Source organism: Vanessa atalanta, chromosome 26 (genome assembly GCF_905147765.1).
Source record: "Vanessa atalanta chromosome 26, ilVanAtal1.2, whole genome shotgun sequence".
Taxonomy (NCBI): Eukaryota; Metazoa; Arthropoda; class Insecta; order Lepidoptera; family Nymphalidae; genus Vanessa; species Vanessa atalanta.
In genome coordinates, this window is record NC_061896.1 from 12501 (window position 1) to 29315 (window position 16815).

Consider the following 16815-nt stretch of genomic DNA (forward strand, 5'->3'; position numbering starts at 1 on the left):
TACCTACCTACCTACCTACCTACCTACCTACCTACCTACCTACCTACCTACCTACCTACCTACCTACCTACCTACCTACCTACCTACCTACCTACCTACCTACCTACCTACCTACCTACCTACCTACCTACCTACCTACCTACCTACCTACCTACCTACCTACCTACCTACCTACCTACCTACCTACCTACCTACCTACCTACCTACCTACCTACCTACCTACCTACCTACCTACCTACCTACCTACCTACCTACCTACCTACCTACCTACCTACCTACCTACCTACCTACCTACCTACCTACCTACCTACCTACCTACCTACCTACCTACCTACCTACCTACCTACCTACCTACCTACCTACCTACCTACCTACCTACCTACCTACCTACCTACCTACCTACCTACCTACCTACCTACCTACCTACCTACCTACCTACCGTACCAATGTCGAGTTCAGTTCAGTTTCAGTTCAGTTTGTTTTATCAGGCTGCAATAAAACAAATCTACCGTATTGGCAATGACGTTGAGGATACGTAATGTCCGTATCTAAGTGATAACGTTTGAGTATTTAGTAGTCATTTAAAAGTATAAATTACGTCATAACTGTTGGAAGAAGTTAAACAACGCCTAATGGCTTAAATACTTTTTGTCATCTCTTAACATTTCCTAGTGTCTGTCAATGTGTTATGTCACTTGCATTTGATTTCAATATACCGTTTTTAATGCTTATATTCTAAATCATATTATTTCTACAATAACAATGAGATGATCCTTATCGAGAATCTAATAGAGAAAAAAAAAAAAAGCAAAGGGAAGCATCGTAAGACAGAGGGTAGCATCGAAAGGACACAGAGACTCTGTGATCAAAGAGAGGGACAATGTAAATTTCGTGCTGCGGAAACTCAACCTGAGAGTCTTAGCTGCCGAATATGAGCAAACACTCGTGCTCTGGAATCAGAAGGCAAACGAGCCGTGCGTAAACATATGAGAGATCATATCTGTTGTTCGTTCCTCAAACCTAGATGAAATCATACAAAAACGTCGATGTCAAGATTAAAAAAATTATCAATTAGAACTAGGTGAGTTGCCAGATGCAATTCTTATGCTATTTGATGACCCTATTGGTACCACATTGAAGGAAAAAGATGGCTAAGTAGCAGTTTCTCCCGTTACGGTAACATTTCAAGCAAAACGTAGTCATGGTGATGTTGAACGGCGTAAACTACCTCTCGTACTGAGTTGGTCAGTCACTGTTCATAAAAAGTACTTCAAAATGTTTATTTTCCTAATAACTGACTGATATAAGTATTATAAAACTAACATTTCTAACTAGCACTTGAATGAGTAACTTGACTAACTAACTAACTAACTTCCAACTGGAGTACAATAAATCATTTCATTTTATTATACTTAATTATATTACTTATACAGTATAACTTTTTAACCACGTTGAAGCATCGTGAAATGGCATCTTATACCAAAACCTGCACTGGTTGCCAGAAAAGCATTAAATATGGACGATTCTTAAGTTATATATTATGCTCTCAAATTTCGGACATTACACGTACAATCATATCTGAGAAATATTTTGATAAAAAGAGCCAGTGATAATGTGAAAAATGTAGAAATAAACTAACGAAAGCGGATAATATAATCCCTATAAAGTCAACTTAGTCATGATATTAGAAAAAGACTGAAAGTAAGGTGAGAGAATTATATTGGGATAACAAGAGACTGTCCGATACATTTGTCGATCTATCAAATCGTGTGACATTATTGGGACAATAATATTCCCGGGAAAATAATTTTGAGGTTGTACCAGTACGTCGTTACGCCGTTCGTCGAAACTACAAATAGTTATGACAAGAACTGTTTTATTAGAAACATGAAACATGCATGCGGTGTCATTTGAAACGTGATATATGCTCTGGAAAGAACTATTTCTTCGATGAATGAAATTATATCCTCACATCCGTAGATACTCACAAGACGACTCGCTGGCGACGTATTTCTACACACTTATTGTCTCCGCGCGTCGCTCGAATCCATCCAAACCATCGTTGGAAATTAATTTAAAAAATTTCGAACCTTATATACTGGATAAACTGTTGTTACTCATAACTTCAAAAATAGTATGATATAGTGAATGCTAAACTCAAATATGTTGATTGGGTATCTGAATTTCGATCCGCTGCCGATAATTTGAATGGTATGGTGTAAATTTTTTTTACAATATCATAAAATTAATTATTAACAATAATGTACCTAAAACTAAACTCAGAAATCGAAAATATCCTGCTTGACACTCTTCTTCTTCTTCAAAAGTTCTTAAAAGTTCTCAAAAGTGGGAGTATTATATGGTTGACATATCTGTGAATCTTTGAGTCTGTCGTGGCATTGTAGTCCCCAATAAGTATTTGTCTAACTGCATAACGTATATTACACGATGTTACACGTAGTGCCGTCGGGGATTAAAGCATACATTTTTTGTGTAGTTGCGAATACGCGACAGAGCCACATAAAGCTAGCCGTGTGCACTGGACTCGCTTAAAAGTAAACGATTTTTTTTTTAAATGATAAGGAACCGGGGCATAAACATAAAATCATCTCCGCCGCACCCATTCATACTTATAGTATATTTATTTCAAACGCAAAGGGATGATGTAACACCACTGGAACTCTTTAAAAAGGTTTTAACCTCATCAACCCTGGTTCCATAACATCCCGATTTTAATAAAACAATACTACAGTGTAAATCAGTGAAAACCGCATCCAAATCGGTTAAGCCGATTCCGAGATTAGCGGTAACAAACGAATAGATAAACAGACAAAAAAATCTAAAAATCATATGAATGTGATCTATTGCGTTAATAGTAATATTTTTTTACCCTCGACGCAAGTTTAATGTGTCTGTGTATCTGTCTGTGCTATCGCAGCTCCCGAACCGATATTCGTTTAGTTTCTTTTGTGTCATAGATAATTTTATGCCGAGTGTTCTTAGCCATGAAAATGTGTTCAGCCCTTTGAAAATCATCAGCTCTTTAATAGTTGATGACGGTATCCGACTACTGGTCTTATCCATCTTAGGTACTTATCCATTCGAAATTTGGTACCGTATTACTTCCATAATATTGAAAGAACATGGTAAGGTTACTATTACCTGAACAGACGTTTTAGATCATCAGGTCTTTAATAATAATCGATGAGGGGATCTGACTACCTTCCATATGTTCTATAGATTTGAAATTTGGTACCGTATTACTTCAATCCTTTTTAAATCGTCAATATTTTAACACTGGAAGCTGAAGGCTTTCCGAAATAGTGGTACCGTTTCGGAAAGCCTTCAGCCTCCAGCGAGAAGAAAGGGCAAGAAACTCGAATAGTTGCTCTTTTCAAATAAACTGATTTACAAACTTGCGACTTATCGGTTTCATTTACTCGTGTCTTCAATTGTGTGAGTTCAGGTTATTTTTTTCGGTATTTGAACAGCTTTTATCAGAAGAAACATTTCGAATCCGATATGCAAGACGACATAAAATTATTTATCAATTACCAAGATGTCCGTAGCAAATATCAATACCTCCGTTACACTGTTAAAAAAATTCACAGGTACACATACTCTGTAGTAGTAGTAAATAACGTGAAATTTATACCAATATTATTTTAATATTTAAATTATCACGGAACCGGTCACGTAACAGTAAACGGTAACCCTTAAACGTCGTTAAGTTTCTTAGCGATTTCAAAAAAAAAAAGACTTAGCAGTCACAGTCCACTTTATTTCAATTACATTAACTTACACAACATCACAACGAAACCTCGCGAGTGACAGCACTCGGCGTGATACTCGTGCGACGTACTAAGTTCATCATACAAATATATCGACTCGTCCGCCCGACGTCACTCGCCCACGCCGACATCGACACGCACCGACACCGACACGGAGCGGGCGGCACGGAACCCCCAACTTCAATAGTCACATTCATCGACGACACACAGTCACAGACGATCTCTCTAGAGCGCCATCTTCCGGCCCTCGATCGAAATTTCGACGGCGCGTCTGGTGCCGCCTTTCATTCGCTTCTGGTCCAGGAACTTCTTCATCTGCTTCTCGTAGCGAGTCATCTTCTTCTTGCTCATCTGAAAGGAGACGAGAAACGTCGTTAGAGCCGCTCAAATCGGGCAGACGGCGACCACGGCGCCGACGGAGAGTGCACTCACGCGCGACATGTCGACCTCGCAGGTGGACTTGGGGCGCACGACGTAGTCCTTGTTGGAGGGCGCCGGCACGCGCGCGCGCGACACCCAGCCCGGGTCGCCCGGCCGCAGCGGCCTGCGGGCAGACGGCGGCGTGAGCTCCTGGCGGCGAGGCCCGCGGTACCGCATTAGGCGGGGGGGGGGGGCTTACCGCTCGTCGTCCCGCGCGCGCTTGTGGCTCGGGCCCGCGTCCTCGCGGCGCCGGTCGCCCGCCATGGCCTCGTCCCGCGCCTGGCGCTCCTCGCGAGTCATCGCTGCGGAACGATCGTACGAGTTAGCTCCCGAAACATTCGAAGGTGACCGATGACTTCTCGCGTCGACCGGGAACCGAACCTTTGAAATCAGTGGACAGGTTGAAGATCGGTCGAGCCCACTCCGAGATGAGGCGGCCGGCGCGCTCCTTGTTCGCCTTCGTCTCCTTGGGGTGCTTGTACAGGTACATCACCGCTTTTCCGATGCCGGACTGCTTCAGCAGAGACTTGTCGATCGAGGGGAACTGAAAAGAGTGAACATAAGTTGTACTTCGATATCGAGTCGACCGGCTCGCCGTCTATCCCGAGGGGGGGAGGGAGGCGCTCACGTCCATCAGCAGCTTGAGCACGCTCTCGCGGATGAGCAGGCAGGGCAACGCGCGGTTGGGCATCGGCGCCAGCCAGTCGCAGAGCACGTTGAGCACGTTATGCTCCAGGAAGGCCAGCTGCAGGTCGCGCTTGATGAGCTGCGACATGGCGCGCTTGAGCAGCGACACCTTGCGCACGGCGGGCTGGTTGCGGCGGTTGAGCTCGCGGTCGTCGTCGGCCGCCTGCCGCATCTGCTGCAGCAGCTGCGCGATGAGGTCGTCGTTGTCGTTGATGATGTCGATGTCGCGCCGCCGCCGCCGCCCGCGCCGCTCCTCCCGCTTGCGCGCCAGCATCGCCTCGAAGTCCGACATGCCGCCCATGGACTCCGCGCTGCAACGACACGTCACGGCCCGTCACATCGGCGCGCTCACCGACGCTCGGCGCGACCGGTGCGACCGGTGCGACCGGTGCGACCGGTGCGACCGGTGCGACGGGTCACGCGCGCGGCCCACCTCTTGGAGTCGGGCGCCAGCTCGTCGTCGGAGGAGTCGGCGGGCGGGCGCGCGTCGGCGGCGGGCGCGCTCGGCGCCGCGTCGGCCTCGTCGTCGGACGGCAGCCGCACGGCGCGCCGCCGCTTGCCATCTGCGGACAGAGCGGTGTGAGCGCGCATCCGGCCGGGCCGGGGCGGCCGGGCCGGACCGGGCGGGCCGTACCTTGGTGGGACGGGGAGCCGGAGCCGGAGCGCGAGCGGGATCTGAAACCGTCGTAATTGTGATGATCACTACGCGCATACTGTATGAATGTTATACATATGTTATGAAGTGGAGCAGAGTTCTTCTGAGGGGTAAGGTGACCGGCGAACCCAAACCATAGTCAAAGTCAAAAATCTTTATTCAATATAGAAGTGTTTACACTTGCTTAATGATAGTCAAAAATCTACCACCGGTTCGGAATTTAGCACCTCGGACCTGAGAAGAACCGGCGAAAGAAACTCAGTGGGATATATATTTTTTTTTTCCTCAACTTCCGATGGGAGTATTTGGGCAGAAGTACCGAAATAATAATAATTATGGATGCCTGTAAGGTGAAATTCGCGGTACGTCTATTTATTTTACAAGCGTTTATTTAACTTGCCATGTAAGTATGTACGGGTGAAATCTTGCAACTCGATTTAGAAGCAGATATCTCTAACCAATTGAGCTGAAATTTTGTATACACGTTCAGTTTGGATGACAATGCAGTCAACTGTGTGACGTTATCCTAAATCCAGCATGGCGAAACACCCAAGATGGCAGACAATTTTTTTTAATTCATTCCAACAATATGGGCATCAAATGAAAGCACTTACTGAGAATACGAATGCGAGTTTAATTACTAAAACGTACGAAATAAATGAAAATTAAAAATATATTTTTAAAAACAAGGTTTTATTTAAATGCGCTAAAAAGATAAAAATAAACTTTAACACCAAATCCGTTACCTTACCATTACCTTATAACGTCAATTCACATTTGAATTTACAAAACAGAACAGAACAAATTATAATAATATAATTATATGATCTAAAAAGTTGTCGCGAGATTTGCTTGTGTAGGATAAACAAGTAAAATGAATGATTTGTTGTGAATAATTTCAAATTTTCTAAAACTATAAAAAATGTGTCAGTTTTAGTGTAAAAGTTTTTTTGTTTTAGTTTTTTTTATATAAAAGCTTGTTTTTGACTTTTAATTTGTTATCCTTTTAGTTCGATTCCGTCAACTTTCGGTACGAATACCACGGAGTTAAATGCGATTTTATTCTCAAATATTTGTTTTATTAATCGGTTAAGTGTCCTTTTCTTTTTTCAATCGATGGAGCAAAATCAACTCTACTATATACTACAAATTAATGGAAAGTTAGAATAGGTAGATATATTTTACATACATCCATACTTAAAGTAAGCTCAGCAGTGATCGACATCGAGAACGACCTCATCGCATCGCATCCTCAACGACATCGAACCGAGAATAGACTATAATAGACGGCTGGCCCGTAGGACTACAAACCTCGATCCGGATTTGGCAGAACCGGAACGCGATCGAGATCCGGATCTGGAACGCGACTTCGAGCGCGAGCGCGACTTGGACCTCGAGCGAGACCTGGACCGGGACTTGGACCGGGACTTGGACCTGGAACCGGAGCGCGAGCGGGACTTGGACCTGGAGCCGGACCGACGCGCTAGAACGTTAAATGGTCGATATGAGTATAACTATATTGTTTATTGAACGTTTCGGACACATAATTATGTTCAGTTACAAATCATACCAGCTGATTTAGCTCTAGACCTCGAGCGCGACCGCGACTTTGAACGGGAACGTCCCGCCGGGGAACCTAAAAATATATCTGAGGTGAGAGAAAATCATTATTACGTCCAGTGGTTGGTTTGTTCAATGCCATTAAAGTGCAAATTAATTTTAATCATCTGTCATTTCTATCTTGCTCTAAGAATATTTGAGTTGATTTGATATTTCTTCGCCATTACATGTACGAGTTAGATAAATTACAAAAAAAACTAGCTTCGCACGGGTGCAATGCTGATACTAAATATATTACAGAATGTCTTTATATGCAATAGGTACTTCATTAGATAAGGATAAGCCATTATTTCTTGTAAAAAGTAAAGGATAAATATGTTTATTGTGGGTTATCCCTAAGAGATAGACATATCACAGGCTTTTTTGTAGACCTTTTTAAGGTGTACATTTTTGATGTATCTCATAGGGTTCAGCCAGCGTATAAACCTAAAATGTGTTTAATTACGACATCCGGTTGGAAACCACTAGAATTATCAGTGTTTCTCTACTACTATTTTACGCATCAAAAGATTAAAAGATCTAAGCACACATATGAACAGACAGACTTTGGTTATATACTATGTAGTGATTTATCATGTACAAGTTTATTGTATATGATAACTACATGCAAACTGTTGATGAACAGTAACTCTGAGTTTCGGGTCGGTTGTTTGCGGCAGAATCTACATTCCCAGCTGTTAGTAGCTTTAGATGCAACTTATCTCATTAAAGGAATATTTATAAGAACCATTCTCAATAAAGGTTGTCAGGGAACAGCTATGTGTTGCTCACCCACTTCACTATGTGAACCTGCATGTCCCTTGATAAATTTTATTTTCCATATGTCTCTTGGTTATTAAAATTAAGTGAAACGTTAACTTTTCAGAGATAAATACTAACCGACAGGCGAGCGACGCTTTTTACCATCTTCGTCATCAACGTCCATTCCTTCGACAGACTTACTTGTTTCTCTTGTTTCCGGCGATTTACTTTTAGAAGATTTCGCCGAACCGCTACGGGACCTTGATTTGCGTGGCGAAATCTTTTTATTTGCTTTTGGAGACCGACTTTTCGATCTCGATTTTCTAGGCGATGCTGAGGCAGACTTCGCTCTCGAACCACTCCGAGAACGAGATCGTGCCGAGCCACTTCTAGATCTAGATTTTCTAGGTGATCTACTTCTTGATTTAGAATTCTTAGCAGATCTACTACGTGATCTTGATTTTCTAATGGATCCACTTCTAGATCTAGATCTCGCAGGTGACCCGCTCATCGAACGGCTTCTGGACCTAGATCTAGATTTTCCCCGTGATCCACTTCGGGAATGTGACTTCGCTCTAGATCCACTCCGAGAGCGCGATTTGGCTAATGATCCACTTCTCGACCTTGCTTTAGATGCAGCCGAACCACTCCGTGATCTCGATTTCCTTACTGATCCACTCCTAGACCTTGATTTCCTCGGTGAACCACTTCTAGATCTCGATTTATCCGGTGAACCACTTCGTGACCTCGATTTCCTAGGTGAACCACTTCTAGATCTTGATTTCCTAGGCGAACCACTTCTAGATCTTGATTTCCTTGGTGAACCACTTCTCGATCTAGCGGAACCACTTCTAGACCTGATTGACTTAGGTGATCCACTTCTAGATCGAGAGCCACTTCTCGATCTGCCAGACTTGGGGGAACCAGAACGAGAACGAGAGGAAGCTGCGGACCTGCTTCTTGAACGAGATGAGGATTTAGACCGAGATCTTGAACGTGATCTTGACCGACTGCGAGATCTTGAGCCAGACTTTGACCGTACTGACCCATCATGGGACATTTTTGAGTCTGAAGCTACCTGTTGATAATAGTAATAAACCTCTCAATCCGTTTCATTTTATTTAATTATATGATAGTTGTTCAATACTCACTGATCTGCTGCGTGATCTAGATCTTCTCCCATCTATAACAGAATAAAATCTTATTACTTCACAACTCTTTACTTGAGGCTCTTAAACATTATTACGTGGAAATCAACAGGCACTATGATTCAGGACATATTCCAACAATTGAAATTCTGATACACTGAACTAAAAGTATTAGCATCAACATTAATTTAAAAAAACTTACTGCTACAAAGTTTGAATGTAACAACACAAATTTTTAATGGATATCATACCTGTCATGAAAAATACAAGCTTTTTAACAGTGCAATTGACAGACAGAAGCAGTTCACAAATAGGGTACTTTCATTAGTAAGCATAAGTACAATCGACTTTATTTGATTGTGAATTTGATCTTGTTTTGCGAGTACCAACCAAACAACATTCCTCCTTTCAATCACCTAGCAATTTGGTAAAAAACTTTTTGGAATGTTAATGCTAGTATTTGTACAACAAGACACTAGACAGACTAGACAGAATATTAGACTAGATAGAAGACTAGAATGACACCATCGATAGCAATTCTAATTCATTATTATCTCAAAAAAACCAAAATATTTATAGCTGTTAACATGTAATGAGTGCCGGTCAAACATTAACAACTTTTGTACATATATATACTGTTGTTTTTACCAATATTACATCAGCAAAATATCTGACAGCATTTTCGCAGGAATAATAAAGGTTAACAAGTTTATTATATATTATGACAAGAAAGAGTGTTTTTTTTTGGTGAAATATTTCTTTCATGGCTATTTATTAGGAAAATCAAAATTTTGAAGTACTTTTTCAAACATAGTTGTACACCCTATTGTAGAGTTAAATTGTATTCATTCCCTCTCATACATTCCATTCTCATCTATTTATTTACATGTCTGTGCATCAAAATAAAAATTCAAACATTATATTCAAAATTACAGAAGAAAAGTTTTTATGCAGCAAAGATACAAAATATACAAGGGCTCATCATTACTAAATAGTCAGTGAAATACTCCCTTGATAAAATAAAGAATATGAGGGTAGGTTTAATATATTCAATATGATAAATGTAAGATATTAATCAAGAAATCATAAATTTATTATGATTTTGCGAACATATTACAATATATTTTATTTGTATAATACTTATTTTATGCCAATGATTAAAAAAAAATACTGTAAGTAATTTCTTCTAACCTAACACGACAACTGCGCGATCGAAATGAATGGGAAGAAAATCAATATGTAGTATTGATTATATTTCATAGTAATAAATTAAAAAACAAATTAAAAAAATTATTAAGATGAACTATAATTGTGATTTCAAATATTCAACCTCGGCAACAGCCGCTAGCGGACCGCGTAAAATGTTGTAGACTGTTAAATAAAGCACTTAATTTATAAATTAAGATATTCAAATCGTATACATTGAAATGAGATGTTATTGGCAATTGCATTCGATTGCAGGAGGTTAATAATGATGTTAACATTATACAAGTCTAGCTTACCCGTATCGACATCCATTTTTACTTAATTTTGTTTGTTAATACTCATAAATTAATAATGCACTGTAATCCGAATAAAATATATATTAATCCGAATTGAAGAAATCATTTACAAGTCGGACATTATAGTTTTATTGAACTAAAATCGACAAACGTTCAATATTTTATATGAAATTCTGCAAGTACATAAGTCGCACGATGAAACATTCTCAAATTTGTCTATGGTAAGCTGTAAACTAGCGTTGGGTAATTATATAGAGCCTAAAAGTAAGATATTTTTTATTCGATAATTATAACAATATTATTATAATATTTATAACATTAATATTTGTTATAGAAATAAAACATAACACACATAAAAAAATATAGTTTCGTTTTAAAACGCTATATCAGTGAATTTTACATAATATGCAGACAGCGCCAGCAGCAAAGCAAAGTACGTAGTTTAGCATAATAATCAAATGGGTATTTGTAAAAAAAACAGCGCTGCATAATAAGTGGTGTCGTGTTGTATACATTAATTCTGAAATAGCCATAAAGCCAATAATCTCTGCCAAATTAAAAAAAACCCAAAAGGAAAGACTTCTGATATAAAAGGGCTTGTATTGCCCCATTTAAACCAAATATGAAATATTTTCTTTAGGATTTATAGACGAGATTATTATAATAGTATTTCTTGATATCATTATAGAGCCTAAATGAGTGTCCAGAGAAAATCAAGCACAGTAGATTAAATTCCTAAATAATTGAAGCGCAAAATATATGTTAAAACAAAAAGCATCAACATAGTAGTAACAAAAAAAAATTAAAGCGACTAATATCAATGTCAGTCGTCAAATGTCAATTATGTGTCAGAAGTCAGTAAGTCAAAACAATGTATTTTTGATTGAGCGTCTTATTTGTAAATTTTTGTTTTTAAATGCTTAAAAACGTTTAATAAATATTAACAATGGATGAAGAGAATAAGTTACCTTTAAAACGAGTTGAACTATCTTTAACGAAGTTTAACGAAGTAGCGATTCCACATCATCTGGACTTACTTCGACAGCATAAGGCTAATATTATAAAGGTAAAAAACTATCTTATTTATACAAATAAACAATAAATATTTACATTTGTAGCGATTTGAGACAATAGCTTTCAATACTAGAAACTAGCGCGCAATAGCCACGTTCTTTGACGTCACTAGAGGTCTATAAATAACGTTTTTCAAGCAAGGTTGAAGGCGAATATTTTACGTTTCATTGTCATTTCGTAATACGTGACAAATTATACAATATTTATCGAACTATATAACATTAAAATTATATGTGCTTTATATTTATGATAAGGTAGTAGGATAAAAAAAACCAATAAATATTGAAAAGTGTTGTTTTGCCTATACATGTACTTGTTATTTGAAATATTACGAACACTATTGATTTTAATACGTGCTTAGTAAAATATACAAGTCTGAAATTAATTTATTTCAAAGAAATAAATTTATTTTGTACATATCTGATGTACTATTTCACGAATATTATTTTACCTTTTATTGTTATAATAAGTGAGTGAGTCTTTATCTTAAATTCTTAGCTAAATTACGTTGTACTTAGAGATCATATATATATTGTTGTTTTATCTTTTACACTTATTACACAAATTTTAATTTTACAATGAGGCTGAGGTTGCCTGCCTGTAATTAGTATGTAAATGAGTGGAATGAAGTGTAATCCATCTATCAACAAAAAATAAACTGAAAAACAACAATATAATAACTAATTTTGAGTCAAAGCATCCTCCTTTATACTCCTTCCTGTATATATTATATTTTTACTGCCTTCATACTGGTTTTAGTATGAAGAAGCAGAGGAGTATGGGCGCGTTCGCTCGGAGCAGGTGCACGCGCGGCGCGTTGCAGCGCAACTGCGCGCGCTGCTCGGCGAGATGGACGCGCTGCGCCGCCAGGTGCGCGCGCAGGACGTGCCGCACTTTGACCGTCTCACACAGCGCTCCAGGGATCTCACGCTAAGGGCTATCATGGATTACTTGGGTATAATATGTGTTCCTTATTATATTTAGGGACCAGGTTTATGTACATGGTGGACAATATTGACCAACGAGATGTGTGTGGTGGCTATAATTAATAGTTTCAACTGTATAGTAATATGTTTCTGTAAATGTCTATATCCATTTTTTGTCCTTTTAGATACAAAATGGCTTAATAACTATTTCTGTATAATGCACACTCATTAAACTTACAGTATGAAGGTTATATTTTCATATGATTCCTTTATTCAAGTTTCACTGTTCGAAAATTGAGTCAAAGGAGAAATTGATATGGTGTCAACCGTTACAAAGATTTACTCTCATAATCTTGGTACAGATACTAAGACTATGTGATCAAAAATATGTACAGAAGCTGTTTATGTAATTGATTGTAGGTGTGATAGAGCGCAGTTGTATAGCACTGGTAAGGTCGGCGCAGACACGGTCGCGCTGCAGCGGTGAGAATAGCTTTCAAGAGCTTGGTTCAAGTTTTCTGTACATCATCGGTACTAACATGCATCTATACTAATACTATAAATGTTCAAGTGACTTTCTGGTCTAGTTCGCTCGGCAAAGCCGCACTCATTGTCGAATCAAATCGTAAATAAAATACATTTGATTGAATGTATTTTACTCAAGAAAACTTTACAAAAGAGCAACTAATCGTTAATATTTGAACTTTATCACCGTTTCGGGAACCAGCGAGAAGAAAGAGCAAGAAGCTCGCATGGTTGCATAGCATAAAAAAACAGATTTATCGATACGATTTGTTGAATAATTTTGTCCTAATAAAATTTATTAAATGGTAAATAGATTATATTTTCCGGTATCTTATTATATCCGTATACCATCGCCCATAAAGTTTCTCCGTACCGTATGCAAGCGGTAAGAGGTTTATGTTTTTTGAATCGTGTAAGTAGATTTAAATCACATAAGTAAAGCCTCAGCTATTAGAGTAACTATTAGAGTAAGTAGCTCAATATGGATAGAGTGTAATTGTCTTTTGTTAAACCTGGACGCACCGGCATTATCAAAGTGTTAACTCATACTGCAATCATGTTTAAAACGACCTCTCGCGTGTCTTAATGATCGTTACCCCGTCCTTTCCCTAACCGGTGCTGCCAAGCTTAAATAAAAACAAAACTTTTGATCACATCATAATATTACTCAAACGGCATGCTTATTTTTATCATTAAATTAAAATTGTCAATCATCGACTAATCGAACTAGAGGTACTCAATTAAAATTATTAAGTTGAGACTAGTCGTGATATGCACCGCTAACATTACTTAATATGAGTTAGGTGTGGAAGCAAATCTTCGCAAGGTACACTCACACACTCAAAGTGCCCAAGTAATCATACCTAGTTTATATTTTGAATTCTGCCTTTCGAAGGGTCGTGGGGGATCTAATGGCAATAATAAATAATCGAAAGTAGCGACTCTCACAGAAGTCGTAGAAGCAAGATTTAACGAACAATCTATTTAGAATGTCCTTCGAGTCACCGGCATCCTAAATATATAGTAATCACAGCAGGCGATCTGGCAACCATTCTGCTATCCTGTGATCTGCGGGTGGTTCGCAAACAACGAATAATAAATCGTTTTGTACCAGAGTCGTCGCCGATGTCGATCCCCGCGCGCGCGGCGCCGCCGTCGGCGCCCGGCAGCGCGCGCTCGGCCGAGTCGGTGGGCGTGCTGGAGCCCGCGCCGCTCGTGCAGCTGCACGTGGACCCGCAGGTCGGACTGGCGCCCGCCCTCATTCGATAGCGTCGGAGTCGGATCCGGCGTGGAGAGAATACACTGGTTGTCGTTCCTGAGTTAAAAACACGTAACCACGATTTGGAAGATATCATGATAATAATCCTTCGTCTTCTTCAAATTACTTTATTCCTTTACGCCGAATGCTTTGCATTCGTAGTCGTAGGAAATCATGAATCGAATGATGATTTCCTATCGACCGATTTCGTCTGCGGGCGTCATTCGAGGCGAACGCCACTCGCTACCCTGTAACTCGCTTCCTTTCGACTTCACGACGAAACGAGGCGTCTTCGGAACGACTAACAGTAATCGCAGCGATGACTTTAAATATTGTTTCCATGGCCGGGCGCTCCGTTCCGGCCGCCGGGAGCGCACCGACCGACGAGCGTGTCCGCTGTGCGCAGGAGCTGCAGCTGCGCGAGCGCGAGGCCGTGCTGCGCGGGTGGGGGGAGCTGCAGGCCGAGGTGCGCGCGCTGCACGACGCGTGGCAGCACGTGCAGGCCGCCGCGCTCGCGCAGCGCGAACAGGTCGGCCCGCACTCTGACGTGACGCGCATGCAATAATAATCAACATTAAATAGTCGATGATAACGATTATGTACACCAGTAAATGTAATACATGTTTGTAAATTGATTGATTTAAATAACAATTTAAACTATAGGAAATGACTCATGACAATATCTTTACGCATCACTACATGAAGAACATCAGCGTCAATATCCTTATCTGTTTACATGAGGCTCGGGTTGGATGGCCGAGAAGAGGTTGTCTGGGAATAATAAAGTTGATCTAAGAAATGCATTAATTTTATACGTTTCAGCATTTTAAATACTTTGATATGGGTAACAAATATAATTTACTAATATTAGAACTGCGAAAGATTGGCAGAGAGGGTGTCTGTTCCTCGACCTCGCAAAACGGCTGAAATGAAAATTGGCACAGAGATAGGCCATAGTCTGGGATAGCACATAGCTTACTTGACATCGATACTCGTGCAGGTGGGCGCGGTGGTGTCGAGCGTGGAGGTCGGCGCCGACAATGTGCAGGCGGCGCGGGAACACCTGGCGCTCGGCGAACGGTACGCAGAAGCCCGTGTCTCGTGACGTCACGCGACGTCACGCGACGCCACGCGACGTCACGCGACGCCACGCGACGCCCGCTAACGGCCTCTGCCCGCAGGCTGCGCGCGGGCGCGTGGGGCGCGGGCGGCGCGCTGGCGGGCGCGCTGGCGGGCGGGCCCGTGGGGCTGGTGCTGGGCGCCAAGGCGGGCGCGGCCGCGCTGCTGGTGGGCTCCGCGCTCGGCTACGTGGGCGCGCGCCTGCTGGGCCGGCGGCGCGACTCGCAGCTGCGCGCCGACGCCGACGCCGACGCCGACGCCGAGCGGAAGGAGCTGTAGCCGCGGGGCCGCTGGCGATCGCCTTTCTCTTTCGCACAAACCGTTGGCGACATCGGCGAGTCGTAACGGCTTCCCGCGTCACGCCTTCGATTCGAGTCTTCTGTCGTCTTTCTCTTGATCTTTGGTCCCGTGACGTACCGAGTACCGAGTCGTTTCTATACATTTCGGAGTTTTCTGCGACCGAATGCGTCATCCGTGTGTGACTTGTGTGAGTCCGCGTAAATCATTTAAGCGACTGATTTTGTATACAAATATAATTATTGGTCGGTCAGCTCACGCAGAAGCGCAGCTCGTTTAATATGTACTTATAGAAGTTTGTATAAAATAAATACACAGTAAGTTTAAGTAAATATAAGTTGCTGTGATGAACTGCCTTAAAATAAGTAAGAGATATGGCAACGAACAACGTCTGTGCGAGCCGCTTACATTGATTAACTATTATTTCAGTTCATTTGTAAATAAAAACTGAAATTGATTTTTTATACTTAGTATACATTAGATGTGGCACGCGTGTACGAGTATGTCTTCTTCGACGAATGTCTCCTCCGTCATAGTAGTTAATAAACGTATGTATGTATGTATATAGCTATTGTGTAATTACATTGTAGTATAACAGAGCTATATTGTAAATAATCATATTTTTTACAATTGTACAAATATGTATTAAAAGTAATAAAATCTCAAAACAACTGTTTTTAATTATACATATAGTCCCAGTTCCCCTTCCGCCTCGAGTCGAGATTATTAAATATCCTAATATACATATTCAAGAATTGTACCTAGGAATGTAATAGAGAAAGGTAAGCCAGACAGACTGGCGCCGTAACGCGTTACGTAACGAATCGGTTTACCCTCCCAGAAGAAGTAATCACTTCAATAAACACGAGCATGAAATATCAGAATATGCGACATTAACTTTAAAAATTTCTAAAAAAATATAGGATATATACATTAAAATGCCTGTTGTCAATATTTCACGAATGAGATGCAAAGTACTTAAATTCTTACAGAATCGCACTGCAGCACAAATTTAATTTTTTTTTTTTATTAACATAGAATAATTATTGTAT

At 40.7% G+C, this 16815-nt stretch overlaps 2 protein-coding genes across 3 annotated transcripts; one reads left to right on the top strand and one right to left on the bottom strand.

The window, feature by feature from the left end:
- Positions 1 to 3760: 3760 nt before the first annotated feature.
- Positions 3761 to 11666, bottom strand: LOC125074078 (IWS1-like protein). 2 transcript variants are annotated; one of them, XM_047685323.1, is made up of 12 exons: positions 11533 to 11666; positions 9066 to 9097; positions 8053 to 8992; positions 7124 to 7189; positions 6865 to 7036; positions 5533 to 5573; positions 5332 to 5461; positions 4840 to 5209; positions 4593 to 4755; positions 4411 to 4513; positions 4224 to 4335; positions 3761 to 4142 (listed from the first exon to the last, which is right to left on the bottom strand). In XM_047685323.1, exons 3-12 carry the CDS (start codon positions 8972 to 8974, stop codon positions 4017 to 4019), a joined length of 2205 nt encoding a protein of 734 aa, XP_047541279.1. In that variant the 5' UTR covers positions 8975 to 8992; positions 9066 to 9097; positions 11533 to 11666; the 3' UTR covers positions 3761 to 4016. The 2 variants fall into 2 exon arrangements, with proteins under 2 accessions (XP_047541279.1, XP_047541278.1); XM_047685322.1 differs by lacking the exon at positions 11533 to 11666 and adding an exon at positions 10565 to 10762.
- LOC125073865 lies at positions 11392 to 15745 on the top strand. The gene is made up of 7 exons (XM_047684947.1): positions 11392 to 11630; positions 12398 to 12593; positions 12985 to 13047; positions 14204 to 14328; positions 14754 to 14876; positions 15348 to 15427; positions 15529 to 15745. The coding sequence occupies exons 1-7, from the start codon at positions 11511 to 11513 to the stop codon at positions 15743 to 15745; spliced, it is 924 nt and encodes a 307-aa protein (XP_047540903.1). The 5' UTR covers positions 11392 to 11510.
- Positions 15746 to 16815: the final 1070 nt, after the last annotated feature.